Raw genomic sequence first — 19,205 nt, 5'->3', positions numbered from 1 at the left:
GTCACATACAATCTAACAAAATTGTTTTGAATGAAGTTAAAGACACCTAAGTGCTACTAGAGCCATTTTACAGAAAAAGCTGAACAACCTTTTGGCCAACCCAATATTTGTTGAGCACTTGCTGTGCTCCAAGGCAGAGGTGGCAGTGGTGAGCAAACCAGCTAATGGCACCGCTTTCATTGGTCTTGGGACGTATTGGTTCAACTAGACATTAATAACCATACTAAATAATTTCTTAATGTATATTTACGAATTGTGATACAGGCTTGAAAGAATCTGTTGTGGACTAGAGTTTTCAAGGTTTCCCTGAGAAAGTGACACTTGACCTAGATTGGAAAAATGAGTAGAAGATAAATTAGTCAAGATAGTGTTTGGAAGGGCATAGAAATACTTTAGGTGGAGGAACTGGTATGTCAAAGGACCTGTGGTTGGAGGAGCAGCATATCATGCTAGAGAAGCTGAAAGAAGATAGGTTAACAAAGTAAAAAATTGGGCTGAAGAAAGACATAAAATGTGCTAACAAAGGAACAAAGCAACAGAATCTGGAATCACTGAGCGAGTACACCCTGTTTCCTTTCACTGTTGCAAATGCTTTTTCTTAATCAGACTCAGTTCTGGGATCTCTGGGGTTTCTCCCTATAGCAGTTGACTTGTAACAGTGACTGTGCACCTGAATACAGAGAAAATTGGTGAGGGGAGAAACTGTTTTGCTGAAGTTTATCCATGGAACCTCCTCTCCCCACTTCCTTCCTCAAGCCCTATTCCTAAAGCTTCTCCCAAAATACCAGGAGTCTGTTCCTCATAACCCTTCAGTTGCTTTCTTCAACATATCCCAGTTCCTCTCCTCCCAACCTCCGGCCTTCAGAAGTAGCTATTTCTACTCTTTGGAGGTGGGATTTTAGGTAGAGGGTGAGAGGGATAGAATGAGTTATGAAGAAGGAATTCTCATTGCCAGTGCTATTAGAATGAGGAGTATATTACTGATAGTTCTTGTTTGAATCTGGGCTACATTTTCCTATAGTAACATTTTTGTAAAAGGTGGTTAGGTACTCTAGTACTTAAAATAATTTGATAATGTGTAATTATGCAATTAATAGGTACTTTAGAAAACGTAGGCAGTAAATGAGCTAAAAGAAGCTAAATATCATTTATGATCCCAGAGATTGAATGGCTATATAAGGAATTTTTTCCTTGTATATATTTATTTTATTTATTAAAAAAAAATTTTTTTTTTTTTTTTTTTGGTCATGCTGTGCAGCTTGTGGTATCTTAGTTCCCTGACCAGGGATTGAACCCAGGCCATGGCAGTGAAAGTGCCAAGTCCTAACCACTGGACCGTCAGGGAACTCCCTGTGTATGTTTATTTTAACATAAAGATAGAATCAACTATTTTTTAGCCTGCTTTTTTTCATATAATATATTACAAATTATTTATGTTAATGAATATATTTCTACAACATTATTTAAAATTTTTCATTAGTTTAAATAAACTCTCTCTAAACAAATATTTTAGATTTATGTATGCCCTTATGGTAAGTCCCTAGAATGAGTCAAAGGTTATGAAGATTCTGGATACCTATTATTGAACTGCCCTCTGTGAAGACTGTACCAATTCTTATTCCTGTCAGTCCCATATGAAAGTACTTGTCTTCCCATACCCTTGCCAATATTGCACATTGCCATACTTTTTCATTTATGTCAAGGTGGTAGGTGAAAATGGTTCAGTGTTTTAATTTTTTAGTCTTTTGACTACGTCTACTAATATACCTCAGATTTTTATAGGACTTAAAATGGTTTTATATAAAATGACAAACTGTGTTAAATGAAATGATTTCTCATATCCTTCAGTCATATATGAGTTAAATCAGCTTACTGGATACCGTAACCACTGTCACAAGGACTTCTCAGTACAAAAAGAAGAGGTGATACAGAAGGTAAGAATTAAAATTGTGAATTTGATAGAGACCAGACTAGAATTTGGCACTTAAAAAAAAAAAAGAAAGGATACATGGACTAGAAGGTAATTTCTAAAGAATTCCAAAAATGTTTTAAGCAATAGCAACACTGTCAATATAAATCTGTCAACTCCTAAAATGACATTTTGAAAAAGGAAATATGATATTAATAGATTAGATAATATGGGACTTTCTTAGGCTATACTCTATGAGAACACATTAGGCACTGCTGTAGAGAAAATTAGTGTATTGGAAAATAGAAGTGAAGAAGTTATCCAAAATGCAGACAAGAGAGACAGAGACTGAAAATATGAAGGAGGCTTAGTGACATGAAGCGTAGAGAGAAAATGCATATCATGTACTTGGTCGGTTCCTAAAGAAAATGAGATAGATAATAGGGTAAAACAAACTTGAAGCAATAATAGCTGAGAGATTTCCAGAATTGAAGAAAGGTACCAAACCACGATTTAAGAAGCCCAGCACACCCCAAGCAGGAATTCTCCCTAGCCATGTAGTGAAACTGCAGGACAACAAATATAAAATCATAAAAGCTAGAGAAAAAAACCTTCAAAGGAGTAACTATGTGAGTGAAAGCCAATTAGTCATCAATAATCATGTAAATTAGAGGACAGTCGTGATTATTTTTTACTATGCTGGAAAAAACTGCCAATCTAGATGTCTGTACCTAGCAAAGATAGGTTCTTTGTTCTTGTCAAGAACAAAGATGAAATAAATACATATGCACCCAATCAGAACTGTAAGGTCAGAGATATTAGAAGGAATGAAGAACAAAGGAAGTGGAAAATTTGTATGTAAAATTAAATCTGATTTTCTCTTTTGGGATTAACAAAGATGTAGCTAAAATAGTAGACAACAATAGCATAAATTATGAAAGGATGCTCTAAATTCCTTTTTTCTTTTTTTTGAGGGAGAATTGTGATATATTAACTTTAGGCTTTAATGTGTGCGTACCACCAAAAGACAAGTAAATATAGTATTTCCAGACTAGTAGAAGAAAAAATTTTGGAATGAGAAGAAGAAATTCCAAAAGAAGTCAAGAAAGGGAAAGGAGAAAAAAGTAGAAAAGGTATAACAAAAAGCACAAAGAATGGCTGAAAATAAATCCAAATATTACTAATTATAATATAGAAGTACTAGTACTTCTTGTACATAGGAGAGAGAGGCATATATCAAACACATTCTAGAAGGATAGAGAAAGACATATCAAACATTCTAAACAAAAGAAAGCTGGTGAGCTATATTAATATACAAAATAGGCTTTAAGGCAAAAAAAAAAAATTACTAGAGTTAGAAGGTTACTTCATAATGATAATAGCTCAATTCACCTGGAAGATAAAACAGTTCTGAAATTGAGGGTTTTTTATTTATATACATCAAAAATTGATAACTTCAAGGAGAAAAGAGAAAAATTTATCATCATCGGGGATGATGTTAATACACATTATAGTATACCTCAGTTAAGCAGGCAGACACAAACGTAAGGGTACACAAGACAGAAACAGCACCACTTAAAATCTTGCTCTAAAGGGCATGTATAGAATACTGCATTCAGGCCTGATATTCAGCTAGTACACATTGGTTCACCTGTACCAGTTGTTAAAATATTAATATATATCCATGGTGGTTGAGTAGTTAGTTACTGCCCCAAGCTCACTGAGTGCCTTCCTAGTGCTTAAGCACCTTCCATAGGATCTCTCAGTAACCCATTATATAGCAACTAAAGATTTAAGAACTGGCACAGCAACCTGCCAAGAAACATCTTACTAGAGACTTTTAGCATCCATTCTAAGCTCTTCTCCCCATGCCAGGTATCCTCCCACACACACAAAAAATCCATAGGCAAATGCTGAGTGACCATTTGGCTCCCCTTAGTATGGGGCTGCCTGCCTTTCTCACACACTTTCCCAGTCATTCTCACATGGTCATTTGTGGGAACTGCAGCCTCTGGGGAGATCCAGAGAGATGAAAAGAGCAGTCTGATGAGAGTAATGGCACTACTGCAGGCACCATCCAAACATTAATTCTCTTGGCAAAGTGTGCATACCCATTGCAGGATATAATCCATGGCAGGTGAATGAGGTCTATGAGGATGGTTTATGCATGAATGACTCCTGGGATGTACTTCCCTAATTTTATCATTCTTACTGAATTTCACATTTATTTAGTGGGATAAGTTTGCCAAAAGCCACTGAATACATGCCCACCATGGACATTAATAACACTCTATTAATGAACTTGACTGCCAACATTAGTAGTCTCTTTACCAGAAACATTTAGTTGAGAGAACTGAGAAGCTGAAAGGTCATGAAAAACAAAAGATTTGTATTCTGGTTTATGCTGTTAACTGCTGTATTACATTATGTCTCATTTGGGCTGAGGGATTAAGTTTGATATAATTAAATATGATGTCTCAATAAATTATTTTGTGACTTAGTTATTAATGTAATTGAATATAAAAATTAACAGCAAGCATTATAAGGGCCAAAAAATTTTTAATATACTTACTGTTAACTGCAGCAAAAGCTGAAAAGAGAATTCACCTCCCATGAACAATTCTGTTGCTATTAAGAGTGACTTTTTTTTTTACTTATCAAGTCTACAGGTTACTTGATGACTACCTATTTATGAGGAATTTTTAAAAATTGAAGTATAGTTGATTTACAATATTGTGTTAGTTTCAGGTGTACAGAAAAGTGATTCAGTTATATTTTTTTCAGATTTTTTTCCATTATAGGTTGTTAAAATATATTAAATATAATTCCCTGTGCTATATAGTAAATTCTTGTTGCTTATCTGTTTTTCGTATCTGTCAATCCCATACTCCTTATTTATCCTTCCCTCCTTCCCTTTCCCCTTTGGTAACCATAAGTGTGTTTTATATGAATGACTACCTGTTTAACATGGAAATTCTTGGAGGGGCTTTATGCAATTTCCTGTGGCAGTTCATGGTTCAGACAAAAGCATCTGTGTCAAAAAAACGATTATGGCTACAATTTCCAAAAATTAATAAATGATTGGGAATTACTAGAATAATCTGATGAACAATTTGAGTTAGAACTAATACCACTTGGCAAGCATTTTTATAACCTATAGGTTAGTTTAATTTTTTAATGTTTTAAAATTTGTATTCATGTTAATTTATATTACTATTGAATATTTAATAGTTTTTTGAATATCACATTTGACTATATGTATGTAACAGCTGCCTCATGGTTTTTTTTTTTTTGCAAACATACAAGGATGATTTAAAAATTGCTCTCCTGTAAGGCCACATATTTCAAAAGATTATCATTAAGTAGTTTCTCAGTATAATGTGATTGCTAGAAATTAGTAACTAAAAGAAAACTAGAAAAACCTCATGTATTTTCAAGTTAAGAAACATTTATAAATAACTCATAAGTCAAAGTAGAAATGATAATGGAAATTAGAAATATTTAGAACTAAATGATAATGAAAGTACCACCTTGCAAAAGTTGTGGGATATAAGTAAATCCTCAGTAGGAAAATTATAATCTTTAATAAACTAAAAAGGAAGACAAGGAAAATTAGTTAGCTAAGTGTCCATCTCAAGAAACAGTAAAAATAGTGAAGTTGTAGTAAAGTAAATCTGAAGAAAGTAAAAGGAAAGAAATACAGCAATAAAGAGTAAAATTAGTGAAATTCTAAAAATTAAGTAGAAATACTCAACAGAAAAATGTGTCTTCAAAAAGACAAAGAATAATGAAAAACACTCATTAGATTGATCAAGAGAATACCCAAATAAACAATATTCAGAATGAAAGGGGGACATATTTTCTGATACAAGAAGTAGAGATTGTAGCTTTCCAGTAGTGGAGTATCTACTACTGGTTTGGACCAACCCTCCAACTGAGAATAATTAGAAAAGCTAGAGAAAAACATAAATATCTAATGTAAGATATAAAAAGTTATGTTTGAAAGGATTAGAGAATTGAGGCAATGAGGAAATTGCAGGGCCAAGATCTGCAAATGGAGGGTAGCCAGAGATGTGAACCCACCGTTTTAGCCAACTGAATCTAGCAATATGGTAAAAATGAAAGATTGATTTAACATTAGAAAATAAATTAATGTAAATCACTACATTAACATATTAAAAAGAAAACTATAGGATAATTTCAATAAGTGTTAGAAAATGTTTTATATACTTTAATGTATATTAATGGAAAAAAACACTCAGCAGATTTTAAGTAGAAGAGAATTAATTTCTTTAATCCAATAATAGGAATCTACCAAAACAAATAAACCCTACAGCAAACATTGTGCTTAATGATGAAATGGTGAATGTATTCTTGAAGATAAGGAACAAGATAAGAGTGCACGCTATATTAACATTCCTATTGAACATTGTACTGAAAGTCCTAGCCAGTGCAACAAGGAAAAGAAGTATTAAAAAGAACAAAGCAGGAACTTGCCTGGTGGCACAGTGGTTAAGAATCTGCCTGCCAATGCAAGGGACATGAGTTCGAGCCCTGGTCCGGGAAGATTCCACATGCCGCAGAGCAACTAAGCCTGTGCACCACAAGTACTGAGCCTGTGCTCTAGAGCCCATAAGCCACAACTACTGAGCCCGCATGCCACAACTACTGAAGCCCATGTGCCTAGAGCCTATGCTTTACAACAAGAGAAGCCACTGCAATGAGGAGCCCACGTACCACAACGAAGAGTAGTCCGCACTTACCACAGCTAGAGAGAAGCCCGTGCGCAGCAACAAAGACCCAACGCAGCCAAAAATAAATAAATAAATTTATATTAAAACAAAGAACAAAGCAACTGTTTATAGATATGATTATTGACAAAGAAAACCTAAAATAACCTATGATAAATTATTAAATAAAATAGCAAGATTGATGATAAATAATATTTTAAAAATCAGTTACTCTTCTGTGTACCAGCAACAAATGAAACAATTTTAAAAAGAACATTTACAAAAGCATCAAAAAAACCTCAAGTACCCAGGAATAGATATAACAAAAGATAGGCATGATGCATATGGAGAAAATCTCTGTTGTAAATGGAGATATGACATGTTCAAGGATTGGAAGACTCCATATTGTCAAGATGTCAATTCTGTGCAAACTTTTCTTTAGATTTATTACAATCTCAATTAAAACCCACAGGTGGATCTGTGTGTGTGTGTGTGTGTGTGTGTACATAACTTCCTAAGTCAATTCTAAATGTATAAGGATGTTCAAAGTTCCAAGGATTGTTACAATACTCTTGCCAAGAAAATCTTGAATATGTGGGAAACTATGCATATTGCTGATGGGATGATTCAATACTGTATGATATAAATTCTACCAAATTAATTTGTAAAGATACTGCATCCCAATAAAAATACCAACAAGATTTTTTAGTAGTACCTGATAATGCTATATCTAAAATTCATTTGAAAGAGAAAGTATGACATTAGCACCCCAAAAAATGTTTATTAGGGCAATGAGGGGCTTGCTTTGCCACTTGTCAAACCTTTTAGAAATTAAAATACTGTGGTGGTATTGGATAGACTAGAATATAGAGTCCCCCAAAAAAACTTGTGTATGATAAAGACAGCATTTAGAAAAGTATAGGCTTTGATGCTGGGACAAATGACATCCATTTTAAAAAGTTACAAATCATGCCATGTACAAAAATAGATTGTAATCTATTGTAATAGATTTTTTGGTATTAAAACCAAAAAAATGGAACTTCCCTGGTGGTAGAGTGGTTAGCAATCTGCCTGCCAATGCAGGAGACACGAGTTCAAGCCCTGGTCCAGGAAGATCCCACGTGCCACGGAGCAGCTAAGCCCGTGAGCCACAACTACTGAGCCTGCGCTCTAGAGCCTGCGAGCCACAACTGCTGAGCTCGCAAGCCACAACTGCTGAAGCCCGCGTGCCTAGAGCCTGTGCTCTGCAACAAGAGAAGCCACCGCAACGAGAAGCCTTGCGCACCGCAATGAAGAGTAGCCCCCGCTCACCGCAACTAGAGAAGGCCCGCGCACAGCAACAAAGACCCAACACAGCCAAAAGTAAATAAAATTAATTAATTAAAAAGAAAGACTATCAGTTTTATAGGTCTCTCTTTTTTTCAATAGGTCACTTATGTACAATGTTTAAGATTAAGACTCTCCCAGAATCATTGATTCATTACTTTTATGCACAAAAAGAAAATTTCATTTCATGACTCTTCTGACCAACAAAAGAAATGATTATTTATACATCCTCTAAAATTACATATATTAATTTGAATACTTTTACTCATCATGGTCAACTAGCCCAAAAATCCTACAAAAATCCTTCACATATTAGTAAACTTTTGAAATCCAGATGGCTCACAAAAGGGTTTATGCAGACACCCTTTAAAGGATAATTTCATGATTACTACATATGGAAAATTTTTCAATTTAGTAGAATTTTTCCCTCCCCACTTTATCTAAAAAGTTTGTTCTGAATAGAAAAATTTGGCCATTTAAAATTCCATCTTATGCACTTTCATCGTAAAGTGTAAAAATACCATTTGTTATTGGAACTATAAATTGAGAAGACCTGAACTTTCAAAGACTCAGGATTTCATTTGCTAGGTCTGAATCTGAAAGATCAGCACCTACAGAAAACTAAGGCAAAATAAATAAATGACAATAGATTTTCAGAAATCAAAATGGGGTTTAGAAAAGGTTTATAAAAATACAACTTTGTAATAGGAAAGGGCTGAAACAAGAGATAATACTAAAAATCCATAAAGGAAAAGGTTAAGTTTGACTATATCAAACTGGTTTGGTAGGGTATATGCTAGACCTTTTCAGTGCATTTTAATAGATACTGATGAAATACCTAATTTTGTTGTACATGATTTTTTTCCTAAGTTGCCTCATTTATGCATGTTTTTCTGCAACCAGCTTTTCTCATTTAAAAATGTTTTAGAGTTCTTCATACCCACATAAAGTTATCCCTTTCTTTTTAAATGTTGTACTATATTGTAAAGTATTATATACTATGGTTTATGTAATCAACCATTCCTTCTTTTATGTACATTTAGGTTACTTTCAATTTCTCCCTACAATGCAGCATATCTTTAAATGTGCTTCTTTGTATTTAGAAATAATTATTTCTCTAGATTGAATTCCCAGAAAAAAATTGCTGAGTCAAAAGGTATGCATGTTTAAAATTTTGATAGATACTGGTACTCTCCACACAAGCCGCACCAGTTTACACTTCACCATAATGTATGAGAGTACCACTTCCTACTACTACTTTCAACAGTGAGTAGTGTCAGTCTTTTAAATATCTGCTACTAATGTGGACAAAAAGAAGTTATTCATCTATAACTTGTGTAGTTATAAATAGTTGAATATCAATAACCAGAGAATGCTAAAAAACTAAATAAGAGAAATGTGTCATTTGCTTCCAGGTCAGTGCTGACAGTTGCTTGTGAACAGACTGAAGTTCTGCTTTTTGATCCTATATCTTCAAAGCACATAAAAACACTTTCTGAAGCTCATGAAGACTGTGTAAATAATATAAGGTTAGTATTGTAGTGAAAAAGTGAACTTTATTAATGTGACCCAAAATATTCTGTTTTGGAAGTTAATGAAAATTTATAATGCCTTGTCCAGCACTACTAGGTGATACACATTTGGAATTGTGGAACATAGCCCTTTAATTACAAAACTTACTGTTAACCATTTTGGATTGGAATCTTTCTGAAATGCATTTTCACTTCCATGTGATCTCACCTTTTCTCCTTGTGTATTAGGGTCATCATTATGAATCTCAGCCATGTATTATGATAGTCCTATAATGCTTTTGGGCACTCCCACTGCTTAGCCTCTGTCACCACCAGCCCCCAAATTCATACTATTGAGGGAAAAAAACACATATGCACAGAAAAACTTCTTTATAGCATTGTTGGAAGCTCCTTAAATTCTCAATAATGTGGGAAGTAGATAACAGTTGAATAGCTTGGTGGACTAATATGCAGTGATTAAAATGATGGTTACAGAGACTACATATCAGCATAGACAAATGCTTGCGATAGTACAGGTTAAAATCATAAAAATTATATAAATATGACATGATGCAGAAGAAAAAGATTAGAAGGAAATATTTTTAAATGCTTACAGTGGATGTGTTAGAATGAATGGATTATGAGTAATTTTCTATTTTCTAAACTTTATATAATAAGATTATATGACTTTCATAATGATTACTTTTAATGTTCAAAAAATAATAATTTATGAGGAAATTACTTCTAGTCAAGGTGACATATTGAATTTTGATGTAACCTCTAGCTCCAAACATATAGAACAATAGATTAAATAGCACAAAAGATACAGCCAGGCTCTGAAACAACATAAACATCTTTGTGGCCATATGGCCAGACCGGAACACAGACACAAAGCTGTTACAGGGTTGAAACCATAAGCCCACTGGGTTTTCAGTCAGGCACTGACATATAGTAGTTTAGCTCCTGTTAGGAATCAAAAATGCTAAAAGTGTTTCATCTGAGGCAGGAACCAGAGCCAGAATTACTATATGAAGCCAGGGGTTTAGTTGGAATGAGGCTGAAAAAAGGAAAAAGCTATTAATTACCTGGGGCTGTAGGTTTTAGATGATAAAGATACAGCCTCATGACCAGGAATTGAATGAAGCCATTGTTGAGTCGGTGACTGAAAGTATATATGTGATAGCTCCAATATTATCATGAAACTGGAGGCCTTAATGTCATTATGAGGCCTAGTAGTGGATTTGGTTCCAGAAATCCAAGTGGGGGCAACTATAAAACCATTAAATAGGAAGAAAGAGAAAAAATTTTTAAATCTTTCTTGCTCAAAATAAGCCTATATAACCAAAATTCCCAAACTCATGAAGACATCTAATATTAATATCATAACAAAACCAGCAACTAGAACAGGTATTTTCTCTGGATAAAATTAATTTTTTGGAGTAGTCCAACAAAGACTTTATTTTAAAAAATGAATTATTTTATTTTTTTTCGACTAGGTAATACATGCACGTGGTACAAAATTCAAAGGTACAAAAGGGTAAACAGTGAAAAGTAAGTCTATCTCCCACCTCTTTCCCCTAGCCACCCAGTTCCCCTCCCCAGAGGCAACCACTATTACCAGTTTCTTGCTATCCTTTCTGAAATAGTTCATGCATGTACTAGCATATGTACACACATATACATAAACTTTTATATAAGTGGTAGCATTCTGCACATACTATTGTATACGTTGGCTTTTTCACTTAATGACATATTTAAGATCATTCCATATTTGTACCCATGGGATGATTTTATTCTTTTTAACGGCTGCATAGTATTCCACTGATTGGAAGAAACTTTAAAGCATTTTTAGTATGCTCAAAGAAATAAGGGATACTTCCCATTAATAGCTCAAAATTATGAAAAAAATAGGTTAATGTGGAAAAAAAAACTAGAACTTTTGTAAATTAAAAGTATAGTTGGTATATTAAAAAACTTAATAAACGGGATAAACGTTACCCTTTGCACCACTGATGAGAGAATTAATGGGTTAGAAAATATTAGTAAAAAATTCACCCAGAGATTGATTGAGATGTATAATATCTCAGTTACAGAAGAAAGAAGTTGCAGAGATTGGAGGAGAACTAAATTTTGAAGGCACAATGGCTGAGAATTTTCAGCATTGAAGGACCTGAATCCTTGAATCAAAAGTAAACTCTGGAATCAAGTGGGTTAAACAAAGATAAAGCTACATCTAGACAGGTTGTGGTGAAATTCTAGAATATCAGATAAAGAGAAAATCTTAAAAGCCACCAAAGTTAGAGGCCAGATTACCTTCAGAGGTACGATAATTGAACTGACTGGTTTCTTATCAACAACAGTTGATGCTAGGAGACAAAGGAGTAATATCTTAAATACTAAGACAGATTAATGTTTAATACCATTTCATATCCAGGTAAATTGTTATTCTAGAATAAAGAATTTTGATGCAGTGAAATTATAAATGTTAATTATTAATAGCAGAAAGATAATAATTTAGGATTTTTGTGGGGGAGGGTGCATTTAAAACAAAGTTAAAACGAAAACTCTAGATTAGCACTATCCAATACAATTATAATTTTAAATTAAAAATTGTCTAGTAGTCACATTAAAAAAAAGACATGAAATTAATTTTTAATAATATATTTTATTTACTCCAGTATGCCTAAAATGTTCTCATTTCAACATGCAGTCAGCATAAAAAATACTGAGATATTTTATTGATACTTTCATTTTCTCATGCTAAATCTTCAAAATCCAGTATATATGTTATAATTAGAGCACATCTCAATGCAGACTGGCCACATATTAAGGACTCATTAGCCACATGTAGCTAATGGCTACCAAACTGCACATTGTAGCTCTGGATGGTAACAACAAATAGGTTGTACGTGTGGGGAAATTTTGTTCAGTGGGAATGTATAACATTTAAGGTCCACATCATGTTCAAGAAGAGGACAGAAATATTAACTAATTTCACACTCTTTCAGAACAATCTATAATTAAGTATATATGATTAAAAAACAAAAATAATAAAACTATAGTTTATAGCTTCCAAACCAGCAAAGGTGGGTGGCAGAGAATATTGAAAACTTGATCAGTTCAGTAAAAGAAAGGAAAGCTTAAAAAAGTAAAAAAAAATAAGCAAAAGAAAGGAAGGATAAATAGAAAACAGGAAGTAGAAATAGTTTGAAATATATTAATAGTTCACAGTAAATATAAATGGATTGATCTTCTTTATTAAAAGGCACAGAGATAGCAATTTGAATAAAAAACAAAATCACGTATATACTCTTTATGGAGATACCAAAAATAAAACTACCCAGAAATGGGGAAAGAAAACTGATGTAGGTTATCATTATTGGACAGATATAAGACCAAAGGTTTTTTATATTTATTTATTTATTGTTTTACGTCTTTATGGGAGTATAATTGCTTTACAATGGTGTGTTAGTTTCTGATTTATAACAAAGTGAATCAGTTATACATATACATATGTTCCCATATCTCTTCCCTCTTGTGTCTCCCTCCCTCCCACCGTCCCTATCCCACCCCTCTAGGTGGTCACAAAGCACTGAGCTGATCTCCCTGTGCTATGCGGCTGCTTCCCACTAGCTATCTATTTTACGTTTGGTAGTGTATATATGTCCATGCCACTCTCTCACTTTGTCACAGCTTACCCTTCCCCCTCCCCATATCCTCAAGTCCATTCTCTAGTAGGTCTGTGTCTTTACTCCCATCTTACCCCTAGGTTCTTCATGACATTTTTTTTCTTAGATTCCATATATATGTGTTAGCATATGGTATTTGTCTTTCTCTTTCTGACTTACTCCACTCTGTATGACAGTCTCTAGGTCCATCCACCTCACTACAAATAACTCAATTTCGTTTCTTTTTATGGCTGAGTAATATTCCATTGTATATATGTGCCACATCTTCTTTATCCATTCATCTGATGATGGACACTTAGGTTGTTTCCATCTCCTGGCTATTGTAAATAGAGCTGAAATGAACATTTTGGTACATGACTCTTCTTGAATTATGGTTTTCTCAGGGTATATGCCCAGTAGTGGGATTGCTGGGTCATATGCTAGTTCTATTTGTAGTTTTTGAAGGAACCTCCGTACTGTTCTCCATAGTGGCTGTACCAATTCACATTCCCACCAGCAGTGCAAGAATGTTCCCTTTTCTCCACACCCTCTCCAACATTTATTGTTTCTAGATTTTTTGATGATGGCCATTCTGACTGGTGTAGGATGATATCTCATTATAGTTTTGATTTGCATTTCTCTAATGATTAATGATGTTGAGCATTCTTTCATGTGTTTGTGTATCTGTCTGTATATCTTCTTTGGAGAAATGTCTATTTAGGTCTTCCACCCATTTTTGGACTGGGTTGTTTGTTTTTTTGTTATTGAGCTGCATGAGCTGCTTGTAAATGTTGGAGATTAATCCTTTGTCAGTTGCTTCATTTGCAAATATTTTCTCCCATTCTGAGGGTTGTCTTTTGGTCTTGTTTATGGTTTCCTTTGCTGTGCAAAAGCTTTTAAGTTTCATTAAGTCCCATTTGTTTATTTTTGTTTTTATTTCCATTTCTCTAGGAGGTGGGTCAAAAAGGATCTTGCTGTGATTTATGTCATAGAGTGTTCTGCCTATGTTTTCCTCTAAGAGTTTGATAGTTTCTGACCTTACATTTAGGTCTTTAATCCTTTTTTTTTTTGCGGTACGCGGACCTCTTACTGCTGTGGCCTCTCCCATTGCAGAGCACAGGCTCCAGACGCACAGCTTCAGTGGCCATGGCTCACGGGCCCAGCCACTCCGCGGCATGTGGGATCTTCCCAGACCGGGGCACAACCCGTGTCCCCTGCATTGGCAGGCAGACTCCCAACCACTGCGCCACCAGGGAAACCCTTTAATACATTTTGAGCTTATTTTTGTGTATGGTGTTAAGGAGTGTTCTAATCTTATACTTTTACATGTACCTGTCCAGTTTTCCCAGCACCACTTATTGAAGAGGCTGTACTTTCTCCACTGTACATTCCTGCCTCCTTTATCAACGATAAGGTGACCATATGTGTGTGGATTTATCTCTGGGCTTTCTATCCTGTTCCATTGATTTATATTTCTGTTTTTGTGCCAGTACCATACTGTCTTGATTACTGTAGCTTTGTAGTATAGTCTGAAGTCAGGCAGCCTGATTCCTCCAGCTCCATTTTCCATTCTCAAAGCCAAGATTGCTTTGGCTATTTGGGGTCTTTTGTGTTTCCATACAAATTGTGAAATTTTTTGTTCTAGTTCTGTGAAAAATTCCAGTGGTAATTTGGTAGGGATTGCATTGAATCTGTAGATTGCTTTGGGTAGTAGAGTCATTTTCACAGTGTTGATTCTTCCAATCCAGGAACATGGTATATCTCTCCATCTATTTGTATCATCTTTAATTTCTTTCATCAGTGTCTTATAATTTTCTGCATACAGGTCTTTTGTCTCCTTAGGTAGGTTTGTTCCTAGATATTTTATTCTTCTTGTTGCAGTGGTAAATGGGAGTGTTTTCTTGATTTCACTTTCAGATTTTTCATCATTAGTGTATAGGGATGCCAGAGATTTCTGTGCATTAATTTTGTATCCTGCTACTTTATCAAATTCATTGATTATCTCTAGTAGTTTTCTGGTAGCATCTTTAGGATTCTCTATGTATAGTATCATGTCATCTGCAAACAGTGACAGCTTTACTTCTTCTTTTCCGATTTGGATTCCTTTTATTTCCTTTTCTTCTCTCATTGCTGTGGCTAAAACTTCCAAAACTATGTTGAATAAGAGTGGTGAGAGTGGGCAACCTTGTCTTGTTCCTGATTAGTGGAAATACTTTCAGATTTTCACCATTGAGGACGATGTTGGTTTGTCATATATGGCCTTTATTATGTTGAGGAAAGTTCCCTCTATGCCTACTTTCTGCAGGGTTTTTATCATAAATGGGTGTTGAATTTTGTCAGATGCTTTCTTTGCATCTATTGAGATGATCATATGGTTTTTCTTCAGTTTGTTAATATGGTGTATCACGTTGAATGATTTGCGTATATTGAAGAATCCTTGCATTCCTGGAATAAACCCCACTTGATCATGGTGTATGATCCTTTTAATGTGCTGTTGGATTCTGTTTGCTAGTATTTTGTTGAGGATTTTTGCATCTATGTTCATCAGTGATATTGGCCTGTAGTTTTCTTTCTTTGTGACGTCCCTGTCTGGTTTTGGTATCAAGGTGATGGTGGCCTCGTAGAATGAGTTTGGGAGTGTTCCTCCCTCTGCTATATTTTGGAAGAGCTTGAGAAGGATTGGTGTTAGCTCTTCTCTAAATGTTTGATAGAATTCGCCTGTGAAGCCATCTGGTCCTGGGCTTTTGTTTGTTGGAAGATTTTTAATCACAGTTTGAATTTCAGTGCTTGCGATTGGTCTGTTCATATTTTCTATTTCTTCCTGATTCAGTCTTGGCAGGTTGTGCATTTCTAAGAATTTGTCCATTTCTTTCAGGTTGTCCATTTTATTGGCATAGAGTTTCTTGTAGTAATCTCTCATGATCTTTTGTATTTCTGCAGTGTCAGTTGTTACCTCTCCTTTTTCATTTCTAATTCTATTGATTTGAGTCTTCTCCCTTTTTTTCTTGATGAGTCTGGCTAATGGTTTATCAATTTTGTTTAGCTTCTCAAAGAACCAGCTTTTAGTTTTATTGATCTTTGCTATCGTTTTCTTCATTTCCTTTTCATTTATTTCTGACTGATTTTTATGATTTCTTTCCTTCTGCTAACTTTGGGGTTTTCTTGTTCTTCTTTCTCTAATTGCTTTAGGTGCAACGTTAGGTTGTTTATTCGAGATGTTTCCTGTTTCTTAAAGTAGGATTGTATTGCTATAAACTTCCCTCTTAGAACTGCTTTTGCTGCATCCCATAGGTTTTGGGTCGTCATGTGTCCATTGTCATTTGTTTCTAGGTATTTTTTGATTTCCTCTTTGATTTCTTCAGTGATCACTTCGTTATTAAGTAGTGTATTGTTTAGCCTCCATGTGTTTGTATTCTTTACAGATCTTTTCCTGTAATTGATATCTAGTCTCATAGCATTGTGGTCGGAAAAGATACTTGATACAATTTCAGTTTTCTTAAATTTACCAAGGCTTGATTTGTGACCCAAGATATGATCTATCCTGGAGAATGTTCCATGAGCACTTGAGAAAAATGTGTATTCAGTTGTTTTTGGATGGAATGTCCTATAAATATCAATCAAGTCCATCTGGTTTAATGTATCATTTAAAGCTTGTGTTTCCTTATTTTCATTTTGGATGATCTGTCCATTGGTGAAAGTGGGGTGTTAAAGTCCCCTACTACGAATGTGTTACTGTCGATTTCCCCTTTTATGGCTGTTAGTATTTGCCTTATGTATTGAGGTGCTCCTATGTTGTGTGCATAAATATTTACAATTGTTATATCTTCTTCTTGGATCGATCCCTTGATCATTATGTAGTGTCCTTCTTTGTCTCTTCTAATAGTCTTTATTTTAAAGTCTATTTTGTCTGATATGAGAATTGCTACTCCAGCTTTCTTTTGGCTTCCATTTGCATGAAATACCTTTTTCCATCCCCTCACTTTCAGTCTGTATGTGTCTCTAGGTCTGAAGTGGGTCTCAGGTAGACAGCATATATATGGGTCTTGTTTTTGTATCCATTCAGCCAGTCTGTGTCTTTTGGTGGGAGCATTTAATCCATTTACAGTTAAGGTAATTATCGATATGTATGTTCCTATTCCCATTTTCTTAATTGTTTTGGGTTTGTTATTGTAGATCTTTTCCTTCTCTTGTGTTTCTTGCCTAGAGAAGGTCCTTTAGCATTTGTTGTAAAGCTGGTTTGGTGGTGCTGAACTCTCTCAGCTTTTGCTTGTCTGTGAAGGTTTTAATTTCTCCATCAAATCTGAATGAGATCCTTGCTGGGGAGAGTAATCTTGGTTGTAGGTTTTTCTCCTTCATCACTTTCAATATGTCCTGCCAGTCCCTTCTGGCTTGCAGAGTTTCTGCTGAAAGATCAGCTGTTAACCTTATTGGGATTCCCTTGTGTGTTATTTATTGTTTTTCCCTTGCTGTTGTTTATATGTTTTCTTTGTATTTAATTTTTGACAGTTTGATTAATATGTGTCTTGGAGTGTTTCTCCTTGGATTTATCCTTTATGGGACTCTCTGTGCTTCCTGGACTTGATTAACTATTTCCTTTCCCATATTAGGGAAGTTTTCAACTATAATCTCTTCAAATATTTTCTCAGTCCCTTTCTTTTTCTTTTCTTCTTCTGGAACCCCTATAATTCGAATGTTGGTGCATTTAATGTTGTCCCAGAGGTCTCTGCAACTGTCCTGAGTTCTTGTCATTCTTTTATCTTTATTCTGCTCTGCAGTAGTTATTTCCACTATTTTATCTTCCAGGTCACTTATCCATTCTTCTGCCTCAGTTATTCTGCTATTGATCCCTTCTAGAGTATTTTTAATTTCATTTATTGTGTTGTTCATCGTTGCTTGTTTCATCTTTAGTTCTTCCAGGTCCTTGTTAAATGTTTCTTGCATTTTCTCTATTTTATTTCCTTTGGATCATCTTTACTATCATTATTCTGAATCCTTTTTCAGGTAGACTACCAATTTCCTCTTCATTTGTTCCATCTGGTGAGTTTTTATCTTGCTCCTTCATCTGCTGTGTGTTTTTCTGTCTTCTCATTTTGCTTATCTTACTGTGTTTGGGGTCTCCTTTTTGCAGGCTGCAGGTTCGTAGTTCCCGTTGTTTGTGGTGTCTGTCCCCAGTGGCTAAAGTTGGTTCAGTGGGTTGTGTAGGCTTCCTGGGGCAGGGGACTAGTGCCTTTGTTCTGGTGGATGAGGCTGGATCTTGTCTTTCTGGTGGGCAGGTCCACGTCTGGTGGTGTGCTTTGGGGTGTCTGTGGACTTACTATTATTTTAGGCAGCCTCTCTGCTAATGGGTGGGGTTGTGTTTCTGTCTTGCTAGTTGTTTGGCATAGGGTGTCCAGCACTGTAGCTTGCTGGTCGTTGAGTGAAGCTGGGTGTTGGTGTTGAGATGGAGATCTCTGGGACATTTTCGCCGTTTGACATTACATGGAGCTGGGAGGTCTCTTGTGGGCCAGTGTCCTGAAGTTGGCTGTCCCACCTCAGAGGCACAGCACTGACTACTGGCTGCAGTACCAAGAGCCTTTCATCCACACAGCTCAGAATAAAAGGGAGAAAAAGTAGAAGGAAAGAGGATAAAAGAAAATAAAGTAAGATAAAATAGTTATTAAAATAAAAAATAATTATTAAGAAAAAAAATTTTTTTAAAGTAAAAAAAAAAAGCGGATGGATAGAACCCTAGGACAAATGGTGAAAGCAAAGCTATACAGACAAAATCTCACACAGAAGCATACACATACACACAAAAAGAGGAAAAGGAGAAAAAATAATAAATCTTGCTCTCAGAGTCCACCTCCTCAATTTGGGATGATTCATTGTCTATTCAGGTATTCCACAGATGCAGGGTACATCAAGTTGATTGTGGAGATTTAATCTGCTGCTCCTGAGGCTGCTGGGAGAGATTTCCCTTTCTCTTCTTTGTTCGCAAAGCTCCCGGGGTTCAGGTTTGGATTTGGCCCCGCCTCTGTGTGTAGGTCGCCTGAGGGCGTCTGTTCTTTGCTCAGACAGGACG

General features: G+C 35.2%; 1 protein-coding gene across 4 annotated transcripts in view; it reads left to right on the top strand.

The window, feature by feature from the left end:
* The window catches only part of DCAF10 (DDB1 and CUL4 associated factor 10), a 59,623-nt gene that overhangs the window by 4,775 nt on the left and 35,643 nt on the right, over positions 1 to 19,205 (top strand). For 3 of the 4 annotated variants that reach the window (XM_060154802.1, XM_060154800.1, XM_060154799.1), the window contains exon 2: positions 9,381 to 9,494. The exons of the other annotated variant lie outside the window; for it this stretch is intronic. In XM_060154802.1, coding sequence (XP_060010785.1) covers positions 9,381 to 9,494 — 114 coding nt within the window. The remainder of the gene's footprint in view (positions 1 to 9,380; positions 9,495 to 19,205) is intronic. 4 annotated transcript variants of the gene reach the window in all.

Source organism: Lagenorhynchus albirostris, chromosome 7 (assembly GCF_949774975.1).
Source record: "Lagenorhynchus albirostris chromosome 7, mLagAlb1.1, whole genome shotgun sequence".
NCBI classification, from domain to species: Eukaryota; Metazoa; Chordata; class Mammalia; order Artiodactyla; family Delphinidae; genus Lagenorhynchus; species Lagenorhynchus albirostris.
The sequence above is the reverse complement of the archived record's forward strand: the minus strand, read 5'-3'. Positions and strand labels throughout refer to the sequence as shown.